Source organism: Balaenoptera acutorostrata, chromosome 20 (genome assembly GCF_949987535.1).
Source record: "Balaenoptera acutorostrata chromosome 20, mBalAcu1.1, whole genome shotgun sequence".
NCBI classification, from domain to species: Eukaryota; Metazoa; Chordata; class Mammalia; order Artiodactyla; family Balaenopteridae; genus Balaenoptera; species Balaenoptera acutorostrata.
Genome location: NC_080083.1, coordinates 14,471,615 through 14,492,929, shown reverse-complemented (window position 1 = coordinate 14,492,929; position 21,315 = coordinate 14,471,615). Strand labels below are relative to the sequence as shown.

At 44.1% G+C, this 21,315-nt stretch overlaps 2 protein-coding genes across 2 annotated transcripts in view; one reads left to right on the top strand and one right to left on the bottom strand.

Moving 5' to 3' along the window:
- VPS53 (VPS53 subunit of GARP complex) overlaps positions 1-21,315 on the top strand; it is a 126,638-nt gene that overhangs the window by 68,643 nt on the left and 36,680 nt on the right. The window contains exons 13-15 of the mRNA XM_057536008.1: positions 1,188-1,282; positions 12,367-12,609; positions 15,570-15,717. Of these exons, the coding sequence (XP_057391991.1) occupies positions 1,188-1,282; positions 12,367-12,609; positions 15,570-15,717 (486 nt within the window). The remainder of the gene's footprint in view (positions 1-1,187; positions 1,283-12,366; positions 12,610-15,569; positions 15,718-21,315) is intronic.
- LOC103003885 (40S ribosomal protein S26-like) lies at positions 9,132-9,582 on the bottom strand. Its single transcript, XM_028166917.2, has one exon. The coding sequence runs from the start codon at positions 9,561-9,563 to the stop codon at positions 9,216-9,218; it is 348 nt and encodes a 115-aa protein (XP_028022718.2). The 5' UTR covers positions 9,564-9,582; the 3' UTR covers positions 9,132-9,215.

Sequence of the window (21,315 nt, the reverse complement as noted above, 5' to 3'; positions counted from 1 at the left end):
CTGTGCATGCCAGTTTATATCCAGCTTGTACTCTTCTATCAAGCCCAGCAAAGGCTCAAGGACCTCTATCTATTTTCAGATCCCAACAAACAGAAATAGATAGAATTGGCTTTTTTTTTAGGAACAGAAAGAAATATGTAGGAAGATCCTTGTTTATTTTTTAGATGTTTTGAAAGGGAATTTAAGTAGCAAATAATAGTTTTTAAATGCTTGCCTGCCCAGATGACCTTTTTATCTGTGGTTTCCCAGTTTCAGTCGGGGACCAGTACGGATCCAGGTTTTAGCTGGTGCAAGGCAAAAAATAAAGACAAAACAGCCAGCCTGTCTGTCTGTCTATCTCTTTGTCTTTCTATCTGGTATAAGGTCACCAACTAACTGTCTTTTCTTGGGAAGGATGGCTTTTATGCAGCTATTTTCTCTTATAAGATGTTTGGGTATAAAATACTCTTTCTTTTAGGAACTTGTGGTTAGAGTAGAAAGTAGCAAAATAAAAAGTTAGCAACCCTGTGTTGACCCCCTACTTTTCTTTTTTTCTTATATTTGTTGGTGAAATTCAACAGTCTTAGGAAGCACCGCAAGACAGCAGTGATCTACTAGAAAGAGTTCTGGTTTAGGAGACAGGAAACTTCACCATGTGCCTTGAGGCGGGCTGCTAACACCCTCTGAGCCTCCCTTTCTTTAGGTGTAAAATAGTAGTAATAATTCCTATATTGAGGATTGTTTTGAGGAATAGATGAGATATTTCGTACCAAAGTGCTTGGCTCATAATAACAAGCAGTAAATGGAGGCTTTTAAAACTGGATGGTGTGAAAGCACTTTATATGTTCCAAAGCACTGCACAGCTCTGTGGTGCTGTTATTAGCTAGAATTTACATTCTGAAAACATCAGTCAGATGATGAAGAGCTTCCAAATTGAAAACGCATGTGTTATCAAAGTAGCAATAAATCTTTCACCGCACGGAGCACGTAAATGATGCCAACAAAGCTGGCTTATTGTTCACAAACTGGCATGACTCATAATACAGGACATAGTTGCAGTCTAGTTACGCTGAGTGCTTCTTATCTGTAAGTTGGGAGTGAACTTTGAAGGGATGTTTTCTTTGAAACTGCTTGAAAGTTTGCAAAGATGACTCAAGTATAGGGTTTCTTTTTTCTTTTCTTCTTTTCTTTTTTTTTTCCCTTTACAGCCAAAGAAGCCTAAAGCCCCAGACAATCCATTTCACGGCATTGTTTCCAAGTGTTTTGAGCCTCATCTCTACGTGTATATCGAGTCCCAGGACAAGTGAGTGATGAACATTTTGCTGCCTTCTGCATTTCTCGCTCCTCGGGTCAGGGCTGGGGCCTCACAAGGGCACAGCTCCTTCTAGAGGTTGAAGGAGGGACTTGGGGCACCCGTTACCCTCCCTGGAAACCTGTTAAGGATGTTTTTCGGCCTTTTGAGTGTTATCATGTATTGTGTCCATAAATCTCAGAAGCCTGAGTTTGACTCTAACAATGTTCCAAACAGGTCCCAGCACCTACTTCCCAGGTGGGCGCTGAGCCCGTATCCCACTCTGTATGTCAGCCCGTGAGGCTTTACGATGTCAGGTGCTGGAAAGTGGAGAAAGAAAGCCTCATCTCTAATGTATATGTTTTCAAGTATAATTTGTTTTAACTTTTCACTGTGAAGTCATTTAGACTTACCAAAAGGTTTTTTTTTTAATTTATTTATTATTATTTATTAAGTAGGCTCTTATTTATTTTTGGCTATGTTGGGTCTTCGTTTCTGTGCGAGGGCTTTCTCTAGTTGTGGCGAGCGGGGGCCACTCTTCATCGCGATGCGTGGGCCTCTCACTATCGCGGCCTCTCTTGTTGCGGAGCACAGGCTCCAGACGCGCAGGCTCAGTAGTTGTGGCTCACGGGCCTAGTTGCTCCGCGGCATGTGTGATCCTCCCAGACCAGGGCTCGAACCCGTGTCCCCTGCATTAGCAGGCAGACTCTCAACCACTGCGCCACCAGGGAAGCCCCTAGACTTACCAAAAGGTTTTAAAAAGCTCTCATATACCCTTCGCCCAAAGAAATGTTAGCAGTTTACATAACCGCAGTTATCAAAACAGGAAGATACCGTTCTCCCACGAATGTCCTTTCTCCGGTCCAAGATCCAATCATGCATTTAGTTGTCAGGTCTCTTTAGGCTCCGTTAAGCTGGAATAATTCCTCAGTCTTTTCTTTGTCTTTCATGACCTTGACACTTTTAAAGAGTGTTTGACCAGCTATTTTGTCCAAAGCCCTCAATTTCTGTTTGTGATGTTTCCTCTTGATTAAATCAAAGTTATGCATTTTGGGCAAGAATACCACAGAGGTGACATTGTGTCCTTCTCAGAGCCCAGTGCGTGATGCCAGGAGGCATCTCACCTGGATTTGTCCTGTTATTGCTGAGGTTGACCTTGACCACTTGCTAAAGTGGTGTCTGCCAGCTTTCTCCCTGTGAAGCTACTATTTTTTACTCTGTAATTCATAAGTATCTTGCGGGGGGATACTTGGGAACTATGTAAATATCCCATGTCTCATCATACTTTGCCCACTCATTTTTCACATCCCTCGACGATTCCTGCCTGAAACAATGATTACTGTAGTGTTTGCCAAACGTTGATCGTCTGTTTCTGTCATTTCTTCTGTATTTACTCATTAGGGTTCTACTATAAGGAAGAGCTTCCTCTTCTCCCCCACTTGTTGGTTTGTTTGTTTGTTCCTGTTTGGGCTGATGTGTTATATTTTCTTTGATGAATTATCATCCATTTAACATACATGCTTTTTACAGAGGGGCTCCAGAAAGTGTTCACAAAGCAGCCCACTGCAGCCAGGTTCCCTCACAGCCAGAAGAGTATGGTCATGTTCCAGTACCCATTGTTCATGGGAAGGACAGAGATCCCTCTTCATCCCTGAATCTCTGCCCACAGCCAGAGCAACTGTGGAAGGCCCTTGCATGCTGGAAGGCACATTTTGGAAAGGCCCAGTTTCTGGAACAGGCTGAACTGACCAGAGACAGGCTGGTCCAGACTCTGAGGAAAGGCCCGTAGCCTAAAGAACACACGCGTAGGAGGACCAGACAGTGGCTCACACAGGGAGAACAGCAGCTGTGAGAAAGTTCTTGAGGGGAGTTCTCGGGGAAAGCATTTAGGTGCTGAAGTCCAGTCCTTTTTTTTTTTTTTTTTTTTTTTTAAATGCTTCTTTCATTTTAGCACATTCTTGCTTCCAAGTATGTTTCAAGGGTAAACCATAAGCTTAAGAGAACATTTCAAGTGGCTATTTGTGTCTTAAATGGAACATTATTGTTATTCAGCTCTTTGATTTTATATCAATAGATTGCTTCTATTCTTTTCTTCCCTGATTACAAAATGCTTCATATTAAAACCCCAGAAAATTAACTTCGTAAAAGAGCTTCTATGTTAACAACAGCAATCTCCTCACTGCCCCCCACCTCACACAGAACAAGTTGCCTTGACGTTTTTTGCCCTGTAAAACCCCAGTTTTCCTCCTGCTCTCCATCTATTGGGCTTATGTCTGCAGGCATGCAGAAGGGCAGTAGTTACTATTGCCATTTAGTCCTTTGAAAACACCCTTTCTTCTGCATTCACAAAGTCTTCTCTCAGGATATTAATAAGACACCCTTACGGGGCAGGAAAAGGAGCAGCTATTTGCCTGTTAGATGAACAGGTCTTGGAGCAGCCCACCCGTATGACTATGTTGGGACAAAGCCCTCTCTTCTCTTATCAATCCAAATTCTTATCTTTTAAAAGGCTTAAAAGCTATTGGGTCCAGGGTTTAAAGTGCACATCTGAGATAACCATGTACTTTCTCAAAACTTATCTGGTCTAAAAAGTCAGTTTTCTGAATTATCTGGTGTAATTCTGGGATCTACTCTCTTCTCGTGGCCTTGATTCGTATAAAGCACACTCATTGTTCATGAGACTTTGGGCGGAGAGCCAGCCCTCCCTTCCTTAGGGACTCTCCATTTCTGTATGAAAAATGCAGTGCTGGCCCCTCATCCTGCCGTCTGGCCTCGCTGGGATGTTTCCACAGCACTAGTGCAGTAGCGGAAGCTTCTCGTAGGAGAACTGCGTAGGCTGTGCTGTTGTCGCTCCAGAATAAACAGCAAAAGCTTGAAGTAGAAAATAGAGTTCAAGAAATCCATTTCCTCATCTGTTAAAGGAGAGCATCAGACAAAATAATCCCTAAAGCAGCAGGTTATTAACCTTTTTTGAGTCATAGATCCCTCTGAGAACCCGATGAAAACCACAGGTCCTCTTGCCAAAAAAAATCCACATAAACCCACACACTATTTTGAGTACAATTTCAAGGGGTTCTACAAAGTTCGTCCTCCCTTAAGTCAGAGAATCCTAAGACTGGGGAAGGAACTCAGGTGGGGACTGATTTGGGACAAATTACTACTCTTGTTGTAGTTCTGACTCAAAAAGCTGCAAGGGAGGAAAATCTGAGACCATTCACAAGTTCCCCGTTGACCGAGACCCAACCCAGGGTAATGGAAAGAGCGTGGGCCTGGGTGCCAGACAGACCTGGACTTGAGTCCGCGCTCTGCACTCACCAGCCTGGGGCCTTGAGCATGGCCCTAACCTCTCCGAGTTTATTTTGTGCTCTCTACGGTCAAGTGAATAATGTCCCCCTCACAGGATTAGCGGTGAGGAATAAATGACATGACATGTTGTCACTCGGCACAAGTAAACAGCACTCGGGAACTGTGCCTGCCCTGCCCTTCTGGTGATCTTGTTCTGGACTCTCAGGTGGTTGGGTGGCCCGCTTGGTGCTGCCAGCTCTCTGTGGGCCTGGCATGGGGTCCACTCTTCCATCTCCCCTGCCTCCCACCTGCCCGGGGAGAGTCCTGGCAGCACCTGCCCCAGCCCAAAGCCCAGTCTTGGTAGGAGGACTGCGGCGCCGGTGCCCAGGGAGGAGGAGTGGGGATGTCCCTTGGCCACCTCTTAGCTGGCTGGGCTGAGCTGTCCTTTTGTGCTTTGAGCAGCTTTCTCAGTTTTTGTCGGTGTCCAAGGAGGAAGTTAGTAGTGTCTCTTCTACTCTTGGGGATGTAGGCGTTTTCTTTGGCTGACTTGCAGGAGAGATTTCTCTCCATAGGCACTTGCTTCACTCCATTCAGTGACATTCTCAGTCCAAGAAATTATTAGGGACTCCATTTCTGCCCATTCTCCTGAGTTCCTTGTCATAGCTTTCGTTGAAATAGAGCCCACCACCCCTTCTAGCTGGGTGAAGCCTAGAGTCTCTCTATAAACTAATGTTGCTTGTTGTTTGTTTTGAATTAATTTCAAACTTTCAGAAGAGTTCCAAGAATCGTACATAGAGCTCCTGTGTACCTTCACCCAGGTTCCTCAATTAACAGCTGTCTCTCCCGCCTCTGACACACACACTGACAGACACACACATACTCACAGATATATGCACCTATATGTTGTTTTTCCTGAGAGATTCAAATTCTCAAATTGCAGGCAAGATGCCCCATTACTCCTTAATATTTCAACGTGTGTTTCCTGTAAATAAGGACACAGTCTATGTAACCATAGTACAAACCATCAAAATCAGGAAGGTAACATTGATGCAGCACTCCCATTAAATCCATAGACCCCATTCCTTTTCCCCATTTGCCCCAATCCTGGTTTTTATAGATCTCAAATCCATTCCGGGATCACAGGTTACATTTATTTGTCATGTCTCTTTGGTTCAGTCCAGAAGAATAATTTATTCTTTCTTTATCTTTCGTGACTTGGAAATTTTTTAAAATTAATTAATTAATTATTTTATTTTATTTTTGGCTGCGTTGGGTCTTCGTTGCTGCGCGCGGGCTTTCTCCAGTTGCAGCGAGCGGGGGCTACTCTTCGTTGCGGTGCACGGGCTTCTCCTTGGCGGAGCACGGGCTCTAGGCATGCGGGCTCAGTAGTTGTGGCTCACGGGCTCCAGAGCGCAGGCTCAGTAGTTGTGGCGCACGGGCTTAGTTGCTCCGCGGCACGTGGGATCTTCCCGGACCAGGGCTCGAACCCGTGTGCCCTGCATTGGCAGGTGGATTCTTAACCACTGCGCCACCAGGGAAGCCCCATGACTTGGAAATTTTTGATGCGTGTAGGCCAGTTACTTTGCGGGATGTTCCTCAGTCTGGTGCTGACTGATGCTGGCTCATGATTTATGATTCATACAGAAGCGGTGCCATGTTCTTCTCAGTAACTCTTGTCAGGAGACACACAGCATCACTGTGTCCCGCAACTTGTGCTGCTCAGTTTTACTACTTGGTTTAGATGGTATTGGCCAGGTTTCTGTATTAATTAATAAGTAATTAATAAGTGTTGATTAACCTTGAAACCATATAAATAGCCTTTTTCTCATCTTTCACTTACTTATTTTACCATCCGTTAATGGCACTTGCCTGAATCATTTATTACTAAGATAGTTGCCAAATAATTATTTTTCTAATTCCATCATTTCTTCTACATTTATTCTGTTTTAAGAAACAGCCTTCTCTTTTCCCCATTTATTTGCATCAGCAGGGACTTGTGGATTCCTATTTTATTCAATGGGTTATAGTCATTACTGTCTTTTTTATTTTAACTTTATGTTTGAATAAATTTAGACCTACAGAAAAACTTCAAAAATAGTGCAGATTTCCCATATTCCCTCTCCCAAGCTCCCTTAGTGTTCACATCTTACATAACTGTAGTACAGTTATTATCAAAATCAGCTAGTGAACATTGGTACAGTACTATTCACTAAACTCCAGGTCTTATTTGGATTTTACCAGATTTTCCACTAATGTCCTTTTTCTCTTCCAGGATCCATCATTATTTGTTTTAATGCTCAAATTGTCCTGGTTTCGGCCCCTTCCAGCTAGTTTTCCATTCTTTTGCATGCCCCTAGCGTTTTTTGAGTACTTTCTTTCTGGCCCAACAAAATATACCAGGCTCATCTTGTACTTTCCTAACCCAGTCCTGGAGTCGTCCATTTTTCCAGGATCCCTTGTTCCTGTGGTGGGATATGATATTTAGAAACTAAGTCTGTGCATTATATATGTTCATTGCTGCTGGAGTGTCATGCTTCTAGATCCTCTGAGCTAAGAGACCTAAGAAATATATGTATGTGTATATCTACATATCTATCTACTTTTATACCTATTTATATATTAAAACCTGTGAGTCTATGCCAATAACTCCAATTCTAACCTAACCTCAGGGTTTATTGGGGCGTCCCCTGTTCCATGTCTGTAACTACCTTCTACAGCAGTGAGAAGCTTGGTTCCCAGGATCCTCCATGTATTTACCTGCTCCATTGACCTGTGTGGAACCCATCTCCCAGGTGTGCTCAAGCCAGAGCTTGGCTCCCTACTGGCCACATCAGAGCCAAGTCCTCTGCCCCAACCAAAGGGAATGGGTAGGGGTGCAAGTTAGTCGGCGCATCCTTGGATGAACAAGTTCTCTAATTTCCTGGGGGGGTCTTAAGCCGCTTTGCCCGTACTTACCTCCTTGTCCACTGTTTCTGACTACCATCTTCCTCCCCCAGAGCCATCACTCCTGTACTTTCCAGTTAGAATACTATTTCTGTGAATGTCAGCTGCAGACCCACCAGAAGAAATGGCCTTGGTCCTCCATACCTAAGCTTGGTGTGCAGTGTGGTTTTCCTTCTCTCCGTGTTTTAATCTTCCCCTCTGCTGCCACCGCTCTGCAATAGTCTTTATTCCTAGGTCGTTTCATGTGTCAGTGGAACTCCCAGCAGTATTTCACATGGCACCCGCAAAATGCTTCTACAGTTCTTGAGTTAAAAGCTCAACCTACAGGGAAGAGGATAAAAGACACCATCTGCATCCATGACACATTTCCTTAAGCTGCAGAGAAAGTGAATCACAGCAATAATCGTAATACCATGTATCTGTATAGCGCTTTAGAGTTTTGAAATCAAAGCATCGGATAGTGGATAGAGCTTGGCTTTGGAGTCAGACAGGCCCCAGTTCGAATTCCAGCTCTGAGAAATTCTGTGACCTAGGGCAAGTTATCTTATTTTTCTCAGCCTCAGTTTCTTCATTTATAAAACAGGGATACTAATGCCTTCTGCTCAGGGCTGTTGTGAGGATTAAGTGAGATTGCGTTTATAATGTAGCCAGTGCAGTGCCTAGTTTATAGGCATATAGCCTAGTGTGAGAGAGAGACCAAAAAAAGTTTCTGGAACACAGCATTGAGGGGTAAAGGTATGAACAGTTTGCTGTGGGAATTCAGAGGTGTGTATGACCCTAACTGCAGGTCAGACTTTTCTCAGTCTGTGTCTTCTACCTCAGCCAACCCCTCTCCTTCTTCCCGTCCTCTCCCCCTCACACCGTATTCTGTACTTACTTCTGACTCCAGGCCTTTATTCTCTTGCCTGAATCTGCTGTGGAATTTCCTCTCTAGTTTCCTCTGTTATTTCCTTTGTCTAAAACAAATTGGTCATATTGTCTGTACTGCAAAACTAGCATTTTGTTGCCATCTTGAGATCTGAAGATCATAAGCATGAAGGTCCCATCTTTCCCGATAGGTCACAGCCTCTAATGGACAGGTGCTATCTTTACCCCCCGCAGCACTGTAATCAGGACTTGACCCTTTTTAAACTCTTACTTGATTGTAATGGCTTTAGGGTATAAAAGGTGCATCCCTGTGATTCCATTCAACAGGTCAGCATGCCCCGTGTTCCTTTCTCCAGTGGTCCTTCCTGTAAGATCTTGCCGAAACTCAGGGTAGTGTTTGGTGCCTGGAAGAAATGGTAACCTTTGCTTTTTTTGTTGTTGAACTCATTTATATCTTATACTTGCTGCCCACAGCGCCTTGTGCATACTAAGTGCTCCATCCATATTTGATTGGATTGCATCCTCTTTGCAAACTCATGAACTTTACCCGTTCCCATCCGGGTGACTTGTCCTCTTCTCTTCTGTGAAGCTGTTTGATTCCTCGTTGTCTAGTGTCCCGTGTGGCATGGAAGCAGGCCGATGCAGAGCGCGAGATGGAAGGGGCGAGGGGTGGGTAACTCTGGTCTGTTTCTCGTTCACACCAGAGAACAATGTCAACAGTAACCCAAGAGACATTCTGCAGAATATGGAAGATCTTTAGTTTAGTTTTGTTTTGTTTTTTAAAGTATAATTTCCACTTTATTGTCTTTCCAGGGAACAGTATTTCTTTAGTCTTTAAGGACTTAGCTCCTTACGTGGGCTTTGGTGGAGGTCGTGGGGCAGCACCAGCAGGTCTAAATCGGGGTGGAGGTGTTCGGTCCTTCCGGGCTTCCCGAGAACGACTCCTGACTACCTTGCTGTGAATGGCACAACTCACGGAGTAATGCAGTTTCACATACAGCTTGGGAAGCACATAGGCATCGAAAACACTCGCTTCGGAAATATCCCTGATGGCTGCGGCCTCTACGATGTTCCGAATGACGAACTTCTTAATGGCCTCATCCTTGGGCCCGCATCGGGCACAGTTGGTACAGCGAATAGGCTGCACGTGGCCGCGGCCCTTTTTGGCACGACCATTGTTCCTTCTTTTCTTGGTCATCTTGGAAGCGAGGAGGCGAAAGAGCTAGTTTTTTTTTTTTTAAAGGGGAAATTTTGTCTCTGTTCTATGATCACAATTAATTTACAGTCTTACTCATCAGCTTGGCTCCGAAATAGGAGGTAGGTGAGGAAGTATCCTGGCTTCAGCTTCCAGCGGCATTAGAGGAGTGGTTCAGGCAAAAATGCCTTGGAGCTCTCGCCCCCGTTTTGGTTGGCACTGTGGACTCGGAGGTTAGAGTCTCTCATGGGAAGACTCGAGAGGGACCCTCCCCTGCTGTTCCGTGCTCTCCTCCAGTGCACCAGCCCCGACCCTTCCACTCCCATCCCTTAGGAACAAAACGTGGAGGTTGATCCGCCGAGTACGTATTGGGCACCAACGTAACTGGGAGCTTAGCTTCACACAGAAGCTGGAGGGCTGGGCCTCGGGGGAGCAGAAGTAACACAGACATTATCCCTGCTCTCAAGAGACTCACGATAACATATGTGACACAGAGAAGAAGATTCTACCACTATAAAGCGAGCAGCTTTCACCTTCTCTGCCAACTTCAGCTTATAAGAAGTGGCTGGCTACAGTGCTGTCTCAGGAAGGCTTCTGAAATTGCCCTGGAGATCAGTGAGAAAGACACAGCCATTCCTGATGAGCATGGCCCACCACGGGCCCAGGATGGGAGAAGGTCAGCATGTTTCCTGAATAGCTGACATCCTCACACTGTATAATAAAGTATTAAAAAAAAATAAGATAGTCGTCAGTGTGTTACAGATGACAGAAGTTGCAACTGAGATAGAGGATGGGCGTGAGTAGGAGTTATCTAGGTGCCCCCTGAGCTGAGCTGGGAGGGTGAGTGGGCAGGTGGTGACGGGAGAGCCACCCGGGGACGCATCCAGGCAGATGCACAGAGTCGGGGATAGAGATGGCGCAGAGGGGCAGCTGAGAGGAGTCTGGCTGGAGCATGGGGTCGCTGTGGAGGAGACGTGGGAAACTAAATGGAAAGGTGAGACAAGAGGAGGGTGTGAGGAAGGAGGGTGGTCACCCTGGAGCTTTCCAAGGTCAACCAACTCGCTCCTTCTCTGCTTGCTAACCATCACCACCATCACAATGGACTGTCCTAGGCCTGAAGTTCTTTGAGGGCACAGTGGCTATATCTGGATGTAATAAACTTTCAATAACAAAAGCTCTTGAGTAAAATGTCAATTTTCTCCTGTTCCTACTCATTAATACTGCATGTGGTTCTTGTCTTTTTCTTCTTGACTGTTATATAAATACAAAAAAAAAAAAAAAGCACAGCTGGATTCCTGTAGCCTTAGATAGCAACTAAAAAGATGCAAAATGTTAAGAGGGGTGGGAACGCCCTTCCCTCCCCCATTTTTCATAGAGCACAACTGTGCAGGGACCAATTAATATAGCCCTGCTGGATGTGAACAGTGATGACTCAGCGTGACTGAGGCAAATTCAGTGATGTTTGAATGGGAAATGGGAGAAAGTTGCAACCATCATCACCACCATGACCTGGGGCTAGCCTGGAGCTGCTCAGTATTTTCTCTCCTCCCAAGATTTCTTACACCTTTGATTTTGGAAGTTGTTAAGAAGAAACTGCATTAAAGGAGAAAGAAAGCATTAGACTGTTTCTTTACAGTTTCTCTTTGTTTAGTTGTCTGCCTGCTGGGTACCTTTAGGTTAATGATATCTAAATATTTGCTGACATCATAACCTTTTTGTGTTTGAGGAGGTAGTAGGGTAGAGTGGGTAAAAGCATGAGGTTTAGAGCCAGGCTGCTTGGTTTTTAATCCTGGCTCCTCCACTCTCTGGCTGTATGACTTTGGACAAGGTCCTTTAATTTTCTGCACCTTGCTTTTTGAAAAGGAGGATAGTTTTGGTCCCTGCGTCATAAGGTTATTGTGAAGATTAAGTGAAGTTCACTTATAAAGACTCTTATAAAGAGCTGACATGGTGCCTGGTACACCATAAGTGTTCAGAAAATGAACACTGTCATTATTTAGGGTTTTCATTTGTGGAAAGGGGAGCTGGTACTAATATGGTAGTAAGACCAGTGCACACACTTAAGCGGTAGATTCTAGGCTCAGCTCTGCCACTAAATCGTGTGACAAACTTTCTGGGCCTTATTTTTTTCATCTCTTAGAGGGTCCAATAACACCTTGTCTTTCTCCCAGGGGTTTGGGGTCAAATGTGATCATGAAGTGCCTTGAAAAGTATAAAACAGCACACAAATGCCAAATTTTATCACTGCTGTTATTGTAGGAGTGGTGGTGGTAGTTAATGATGATATTGATAAAAATGGGTCCAGTTTTTTAAAATGTTTTAAGTTAATTATTTATTTTCTATTGAGGTACAGTTGATTTACAGTATTGTGTTAGTTTCCGGTATATAGCAAAGCGATTCAGTTATTTTTTTCAGATTATTTTCCATTATAGGTTATTACAAGATATTGAATATTGTTCCCCATGTTACACAGTAAATCCTTGTTGCTTATCTGTTTCATATATGGTAGTGTGTATCTGTTAATCCCATACTCCTAATTTATCCCCCCCCCCTTACCCCTTTGGTAACCATTTGTTTTCTATTTTTGCGAGTCTGTTTCTGTTTTGTAAATAGATTCATTTGTATTGTTTTCTAGATTCCACATATAAGTGATATCATCTAATATTTGTCTTTCTCTGTCCGACTTACTGAAACGGGTCCAATTTTAAATGTAAAAAGCATGAAGAGTGATCGCCTCGTGGCAGTCAAGCACGTTTGTTTTCTCTTTCTTGAAATAAAATAACGTTTCATGTTTTCTTCCTCCCAGAAACCTTGGGGAGCTGATAGATCGGTTTGTGGCCGATTTCAAAGCCCAGGGGCCCCCTAAGCCCAACACGGACGAGGGGGGCGCCGTGCTCCCCAGCTGTGCCGACCTCTTTGTCTACTACAAGAAGTGCATGGTGCAGTGCTCGCAGCTCAGTACCGGGGAGCCGATGATCGCCCTGACCACTATTTTCCAGAAGTACCTCCGAGAGTACGCCTGGAAAATCCTCTCTGGCAACCTGCCCAAGTGAGTCCTGTTCTTCCTGATCCGACCGGAGAAGCGAGATTCTGAATATACCTAAGTATGGAAATCTTTAAGGAAATCCACCCTGAAGCTGTTCACTAAACTGCCAAGAGTATCAGGGAGGAAAACACCCTTATGGAGTTCCCAGGGGTCTTAGACTGTTTCCTCTCAAATGGGATTCCACAGCTGATCGGGACCGCCAGAGAAAATCAGTACTGCCACGCTGGCCACTAGCATAGGTCAGATCCTGCCACGGTGGACTCAGGGGAATCAGTCCCATTATAGATGTGCTTAGTTTACATGGATTCAGTGATAGGTACTTGGCAAAAGAAGTGGGGTGGTGGTAGCAATGACTTTTGAACAGCAAGGGCAGTTTCATTCAGGCCAAAGTCTCTCTTATGGTGTGTGTATCTTGCTTTCCTGGGTTGAGTCTAATGTTTAAAGATGTGGTGGGATTTGGGGAAAGGTGGTTGCATAGCACAGCTCCTCATTATAGCGACTTCACTCTGTTATTCTGGGGCATTAAAATATTGTTATATAGCTTATTACTTGAAATAAATGGATTGTTCAACTAGAGTTTTAGAGATATTTTGGTTATATAGCAATTTCTATTGTAATAGAATATGATCTGAAGCAATGCTTCAGAACCCAGTAATTACAAGTCATCCGCATAGCTAAATTCAAGTTTGGAATTTAGTTTCTGTCACTGTCACTAAAATGTGTCATATATAGGAGTTTTACATAATTGGGAGGAAAGAAAAATAAAATCCCTTCGCTCTACAAGAGATTTGAAGTAACAGACATGTTTTACAAATGAGAATTTCTTTGAATATGATAAACACTATTTTAAAATTTTTGATAACTTTTATCCTGATGTTCAAAATACTGCAAGTTTGTAAAACACAGAAAAGCACAAAGATGAAGATAAAACTCACCACCCAGAGAAAACAGGTTTAACTTTTCAGTACACATTTTTCTGTTCTTTCTTTATATATGTAATGTGTGTGACTGCATGCTTCTGTTTATTTGTTTAACGGGACTGGACTGTAGTGCTTATAGTTTTATACCCTGCTGCTTTGTCATGCTGCGAGCATTTTGCCATGTGTATTAGTCAGTGTCACAGCAGGAAACAAATGGTACTCAGCTGGGATATTATTACTAAAGCCACTGTTCACAGAAATGGGGGCAGGTGAAAGGAACCAACGGAGGATTCTGAAGCATCCAAACTCTAGTGGGTAATTGTTACTACTTTAAAACTCACTTGAGAGCTAGGGCTGTGGACAAAGGGCTGCCCAACAGAAACTGTAGTCACAGGGGCCACGGTCACTGCCAGGACCACACTGAAGCAGAGGGAGCAGGAGGGCTAGTTGTTACTCTGACTCCTCTCTCCTCAACCTCTCCGACTTCCTACAACCTCTGCTGTTGGCTGAAACCAACAGGAGGCCAGAGGGCTGGGGAGCCTGGGTGGTAAGTCTGCAGAGGTCAGTCTCCCAAGTGGTGAAAAGGGAAGAGAAGAACAGAGAACAGTCAGCACAGTAAAAATATTCATCAAGACACTTTTTTTTTTCCAAATTTATTTATTTATGTATGTATGTATGTATGTATGTATGGCTGCACTGGGTCTTTGTTGCTGTGCGTGGGCTTTTCTCTAGTTGCGGCGAGGGGAGGCTGCTCTTCATTGTGGTGCGCGGGCTTCTCATTGCGGTGGCTTCTCTTGTTGCGAAGCACGGGCTCTAGGCGCACGGGCTTCAGTAGTTGTGTCATGCAGGCTTCAGTAGTTGTGGCACACGGGCTCAGTAGTTGTGGCTCACGGGCTCTAGAGCACAGGCTCAGTAGTTGTGGCACACGGGCTTAGTCGCTCCGCGGCATGTGGGATCTTCCCGGATCAGGGCTCGAACCTGTGTCTCCTGCATTGGCAGGCGGGTTCTTAACCACTGCACCACCAGGGAAGCCCCATCAAGACACTTTTAATGATGCTATGATGTTCCCACATACAGAAGACCCAGCTAACTTCTGAGATTTCTTATTGATCAGTCTCTTAATTGACCATTTATGTTGGGTTCACTATTTTGGTATTTTAAATAACATTCAGAAGAGCATCCTTGAACAGAAGTAGAACTACTGGGTCAAAGAGTCTGAACATTTTTTTAAGCTCCTGAAATATACCTCCAAAAAAGTTGTACAATTTAATGCTCCTAACCCGTAGTGGAAGAGACAGCCAGTGTCCTCACACCCTTATAAGTACTAGAAATTAAGATGTTTTCAAATCTTTGATTACCAATAAGACTGGGAAATTTAGGGTGTCTGTGTGTGTGTGTGTGTTTTAAAGGAAAAATTTCTCTTATTTTTAAGGTAAATATCATTGAATTCTGTCTTCTTAAAAAATAGACTCTCACAGTTGAAATTTTATTCATAACTGCAGGAAGTTATTTTAAAAACTGCTTTTTTATTTTTTGTGATCACATGATCAGATCAGTAGGAAGAGATGACATGCTTTTTTGTTTCTTGAGGCAGTCAGGCCTTTGGCCAGGAACCATGTCTTAACATTCACTTTTGAACGCCTCCACAAGCACAAAGACAAGCTCCCATGCAGAATTTTCTTAACTGAGAGAAACAGTTGGGGAACCAGCTTTCGCGCTACACGTGACTCTGAATGAGCTCCAGAGATCAGGAAATTCCAAGCTAAGCAGAGAGGCCGCTCAGCAGACCAGAGTCATCGTACTTAATATGACTGATGACTGGCTCGCTGTTGGGATCGTCTCTTCCTATTTCTGATGGTCAGAGAATTTAAACAAATGACAGTCAAGGTCAGGTCACTCGGGAAGGTCCTCATTGTGTGTGGATTTGTTTGGGCCACGTCCAGCCTCTCCTTCCCCCGTTTCTTTGTCTTACGACGTGCAGTTTCCGGGTCAGGAAGCAAATGAGGAGTCCTGGCCTGACTAGTCCCTATGCCTTTTCCTCAGAACCACAAGCAGCGGCGGTGGGTTGACCATCAGCAGCCTCCTCAAGGAAAAGGAGGGCTCAGAAGTGGCCAAGTTCACCCTGGAGGAGCTCTGCCTCATCTGCAGCATCCTGAGCACTGCAGAGTACTGCTTGGCCACCACGCAGCAGGTGAGCTGCCCGGGCTGCCCTTGCACCACCTCCTCCTTTTCCTGAACCGCCTGGGCCACTTAGCTCAGTGGGTAACAGTATGGGCCCCAACGAGGCCACACACAACCTTGGGCAGAACAGCTGGTCTCCCACAGGGGAAAACTCGAGGTCCAGCCAGGGGACGGCCCAGGCAGCCCCCTTGCAGAAGAACCTTGTTAAAAGGAGACTGGGCAAGAAAGTATGACTGGTCTCCTCCCCAGAGCTGTGTAAGCTACTCAAAGAGCATGACGTGTCCTCTTGAAAATAGGTCAGTAGCCCTGTCTCCCACGTGCTAAAAGCAGTTACAATCGTAGTGGTGGTAGGCCCCAGCCTTACTGGTGATGAGTCACAACCAGTGATTCCATTCTCAGGAGTGTTACCAGGCTCATTGAAAATCCTTTGGGCTTTTATGTGTCTCCTGAAATTTATGGAGCATTCTCAATCTGCAGAAACAAATAACCATTGTTTGGATGCTGACGTTCAGGAACCGGGAAGCAGGAAAGGGTGATGTCTCTGCTGGAGCTCCCATTAGCAGAAGGAAGACCCAGAAGAATTTTCCATTCAGCCTTAGATGTGGGATTAGAAGTTCCTTTCCACATTCGGTCTGGAGTTCACCTAAGGCCAAGAGAAAGAAAATAACTGGGGAAGGTTCTATTGTTCCTCCCTTTTGGAGTTTATTATTTCTACATGCCTAGATCATAGGAAAGGCAGTCGTGACTGACAGTTCAGACAGTATAGCTTGGAGCACCTGTGAGCCAGAGCAAGAATACAAGAGGCCAAATGGGAAGGGTCCCCCCCAAAACTTCACAGTTGAGGTTAAGCCAGCCAGAGGCGGATGCAGTAGTGTGCTCTGCTTAGGGACATGGTCACACTGAGTCACACAGGGAATGACCTGTAAAGGTTTGGCCTTGGAGCCAGAGACAGCAACCCATTTAGTCTCAGAACTTCCCGGGCAGGTTGATAATATCTGTGAGGACCTCCAAGGCAGGGGTCCCAGAGTTCTTGGATGAAGAAATACTATTTAACTATTTTGTGTGTGTGCAGAAAGAGAAAGACATATACACGTATAAATATAGTATTTTAAAAGTAAAATAGGCATGGTACCAAAAAAAAAGAAACTATACAATCAATGACTCTTAATCCCATCACCCTCAAATAATCATATCAGCAATTTGGAGCATTTCAATCCTTTTTCATGAACATAGTTTCATATGCTGTAATTAACTTAATTTACATTCATATCCTTTTGTTGTTTTTAACATCACAGTATTAGCATTTCTCCTGTTTCTGTCACGTCTTTCTTGTCATCATTGTTATGGTTACATAATATTTCAGTAAGGGGGGCTATACCGTAAATCATTTAACAGTATCCCTGATAATTGTTTATGCTATTTGAAGTTTTTGCTTTTATGAGTAATCCTACAAAGAACATCTAATATGTCTTGCATTATTTTTCTAGAGCAGATCCTTAGAAGTTCTAGACATATTAGTAGATCAGAGACCATTTTGATGACTCATGATAGATGTAGCCAGTTTTTTGCTATTTAGAGAAAATTGTTTTTACTGATTATAAAATTAAATACATTCTTGGCACCTATATTGTGATCTGTCAATACCATTTTCCACTGAAGGGAACCAGAGATTCCTGGAGAAATGACTAATTCCAGGTCTGGAGAACTATACAAGATGAACCTGGAACATCATGTCATAGAAAAAGCAAGAAAAATATCAAAGACTATGAGAGTCATTTCAGAAGGACTTAGGAGCTGTAGTGGTGCTTTTTTTTTTTTCTTTTTTTAATTTATCTTTTTTGGCTGCACCGTGCAGCATGTGGGATCTTAGCTCCCCAACAAGGGATCGAACCCGTGCCCCCTGCAATGGAAGTGCAGGGTCTTAACCATTGGACTGCCAGGGAAGTCCTGTAGTGGCCTTTTTTTTTTTTTTTTAAATTATGGGATAATTTAATTTTGGGATCAGTCAGCTTCAGAATAGGAAGATCTGCTCTTTGTTTTTTTTTAATTAATTAATGAATTAATTTATTTTTGGCTGTGTTGGGTCTTCGTTTCTGTGCGAGGGCTTTCTCTAGTTGCGGCAAGCGGGGGCCACCCTTCATCGCGGTGCACGGGCCTCTCACTATCGCGGCCTCTCTTGTTGCGGAGCACAGGCTCCAGATGCACAGGCTCAGTAGTCGTGGCTCACGGGCCCGGTTGCTCCGCGGCATGTGGGATCCTCCCAGACCAGGGCTCAAACCCACGTCCCCTGCATTAGCAGGCAGATTCTCAACCACTGCGCCACCAGGGAAGCCCCTGTAGTGGCTTTTATTTGTACAAAAAGATATGTCCAAGTCCTAACCCCTTGTACCTATAAATGTGACCTTTTTTTGGAAATAGGGTCTTTGAAGATGTAATTAAGTAAAGATCTCAAATGAGATCATCTTGCATTTAGGGTGAGCCCTAAATCCAATGACTGATGTCCCTGGAAAGGAGAGGGAGATTTAACACACAAAGACACAGGGAAGATGGCCATGTGAAGATGGAGGTGGAGACTGGAGTGATGCGTCTATAAGACAAGGAACACCAAGGATTGCCGGCCACCACCAGGAGGCAGAAGGCAGACAGGATAGCTTCTCCTTCAGCGCCCCCAGAGGGAACCAACCCTGCCAACCCTTCCCTTTGGACTTCTGTGAGAGAATACATTTCCATTTTAAGCCACCAAGTTTGTAGTAATTTGCTACGGCAGTCTTAGGAAACTAATTATGGGAGTCAGCCTGAATGAACTCTACTGGTCAAAGATGAGACATACAAGAATCAGTGAGAATATTAGCTACAGTCGATTGAAAACATCAAATATGTTTAAATCCATTTGGTTATAATGATTTTTAAAATTCATGTATCACCTTGGAAGATACTAAGAAACCACTGGTATGAATTGAATACTGGTAAATAAAGGAAAAGTTCTTATCCTGCCTTTCCTGTCTGACTTGTACCTCAGGATAACCAAATCACTGACAATGGAAAGTATATCTTTATAACAGATTTTCAGTTCATAAATGAAGAAGAAAAGATATTGAATACAAATATCATTCTTTTATACCTCTTAATGGAATAATGGATCTGGGCATTGACCATCAATGGCTGCTGACATTACAAAAAGAGAGACAACCAAACATTATGTTATATGATGGAAGTACACAGCACCATCATGAAGGAGTTTTCTTTTTTTTTTTACTCTCTTTTTCTTTTTCTTTTTTTTTTTAAATTTTTTATTTATTATTTATTTATTATTTTTATTTTTGGCTGTGTTGGGTCTTCGTTTCTGTGCGAGGGCTTTCTCCAATTGCGGCGAGCGGGGGCCACTCTTCATCGCAGTGCGCGGGCCTCTCACCATCGCGGCCTCTCCCGCTGCGGAGCACAGGCTCCAGACGCGCAGGCTCAGTAGTTGTGGCTCACGGGCCCAGTCGCTCCGCAGCATGTGGGATCCTCCCAGACCAGGGCCCGAACCCGCGTCCCCTGCATTGGCAGGCAGATTCTCAACCACTGCGCCGCAAGGGAAGCCCCTCTTTTTTTTTTTTTTGTCGGTGCCGTGTGACTTGTGGGATCTTCATTCCCTGACCATGGATTGAACCCTGGCCACGGCAGTGAAAGCACCGATTCCTAACCACTGGACTGCCAGGGAATTCCCATGAAGGAGTTTTCTTTAAAAAAAAAAAAAAATCTGAATCTGATCAAGCTTTTACATCAAGCTACAATTTACAGGAAATACAAGGGATAGAGGAACATGCTAATTAGTACCTTGTGGATACAATCAGTGAGATCAAACTATGAGAAAATCTACGGGGCAAACAACCCAGTTTCCTTAAGAAAAAAGCACAGGGGGTTGGGCGGGGGGTTGCAAAAGGAAATGGAGGCAGAAACCAAAGAGCCTTGAGAATCCAAGCAATGAAGAATTGAAAAATAATACTTAAAAAACAATGCCAATAATGTGTCAATATCGGTTCATTAATTGTAACACTTTTACGCTTAACACCTGCATGGGGTGTGCCATTCCCTCCCTCAAGAGATCGTTATGAAGCACTGATTATGTACCAGGCACTGTATTTGGTATTAATTCACAGAGGTGAACAGAGTAGACAAATTTCTTACTGTCATGGAACTTAGAACTAATAAAGGAGCCAGATAATAAATAAGTAAGGCAAGATGTAGCCTCAATTTTGTGGTAAATGCTAGGAAGGAAACAGATGTTGCAGTGCTAGATAGGGAGTTGCCTACTGAGGTAAGGTAGTCAAGGAGGGCCTCCCGGAGGAGGTGATATTGAAGCAGAGACCTGAGGGGTAGGAAGGAGACTGCCAGGTGAGGAGCTTGGAAGGGATGAGTGGTGGGGTGGGGGGATGGCAAAGCAAGGGAGCTGGCTAGGACAGGGGAGCAGAGAGTGCTTCGGAGAGAGTAAGTAGGACGTGTGAAGGCCCTAATGGGGAAAAGACCCGGTGTCTTCCAGAACCTTAAGAGGTCGGTATAACTGAAGCCAAGCAGACAAGGGGGAAGGCAAGATGCGGGCCCTAAAGGGACCCAAATCATAGTTAGAAGTTTGGATTTTATTTTCAGTGTTAACAGGGAAAGGCCACTAGAGAGTTGAAGCCTTGAGAGCCTGCGCCGTAATTTTTCTCCTCAATCCCTTATAAACGTGTAGATTGTTTCCAGTTTTTCACTAATATAAATGACACCAGAATGTGAGCTTTATGAGAAGAGGATCTTATCTGTTTTTGTTCACCAGCTAACTCCCTTATGCTATGACAGAGCCTGGCGCAGAATAGACTTTCAGTAAATACTGGTTGAATTCATGAATGCTGCAAAGAACACGTGTGCATCTCCGTACCTTGTTCTCATTACTCATTGAAATATCTTTCTAGACGTGAAATCGCCGGCTGAAAGAGTGTGTATTTAAATGTTTGCCTTTTAAATAAATTGCCTTCCCAAAAGGTTACATTAATTTACCCATTCCTAAGAGGCACTTTTAAATCTAAGACAGAACATTCATTACTCTTAGAGTTCCTGTAATAAATAGGTTTGTGGATGCTGGGTGAAGCAATTCCTGGGATGTTTTGAGACATTTACAATTCCCGGTCAGTTGTATTTTTCTTCGGGGCTTCTGGGAGCGTGGCCATCGTTTCTCCCCCTTTGGCTGTAGGACGATGCAAGCAGAGACTGTGTTTCCTTTGTTTACTTTGGTATCCCTCAACACCTTAACGCGGTGGGTGGCCCAGCCCAGCGCTCAGGGAATACTTCACCTGATTTTATTGCCACCCACCACTGGAGGCTTCCAGTGTTGGTGGGTGAGCCGGCAGTTCACGAGGCAGGGAGTATCCTAAAAATGGGGATCTGTTTAAATTGTCAGTGTGTCATGAGAACCAAGTACAGCGCAGGGCCAGAGGGCACAGGCTCTGGAGGAAGTTTGATTCCCGGCCCTGCCACTCACTGTCCTGCATAGGGCATGCCTCTATCTTCTCATATATCAAAGGAGGATCATGATAGAATCTTCCTTACAGGGCAGTGAGAATTAAATGAGCCCATACACGAAAAGTGC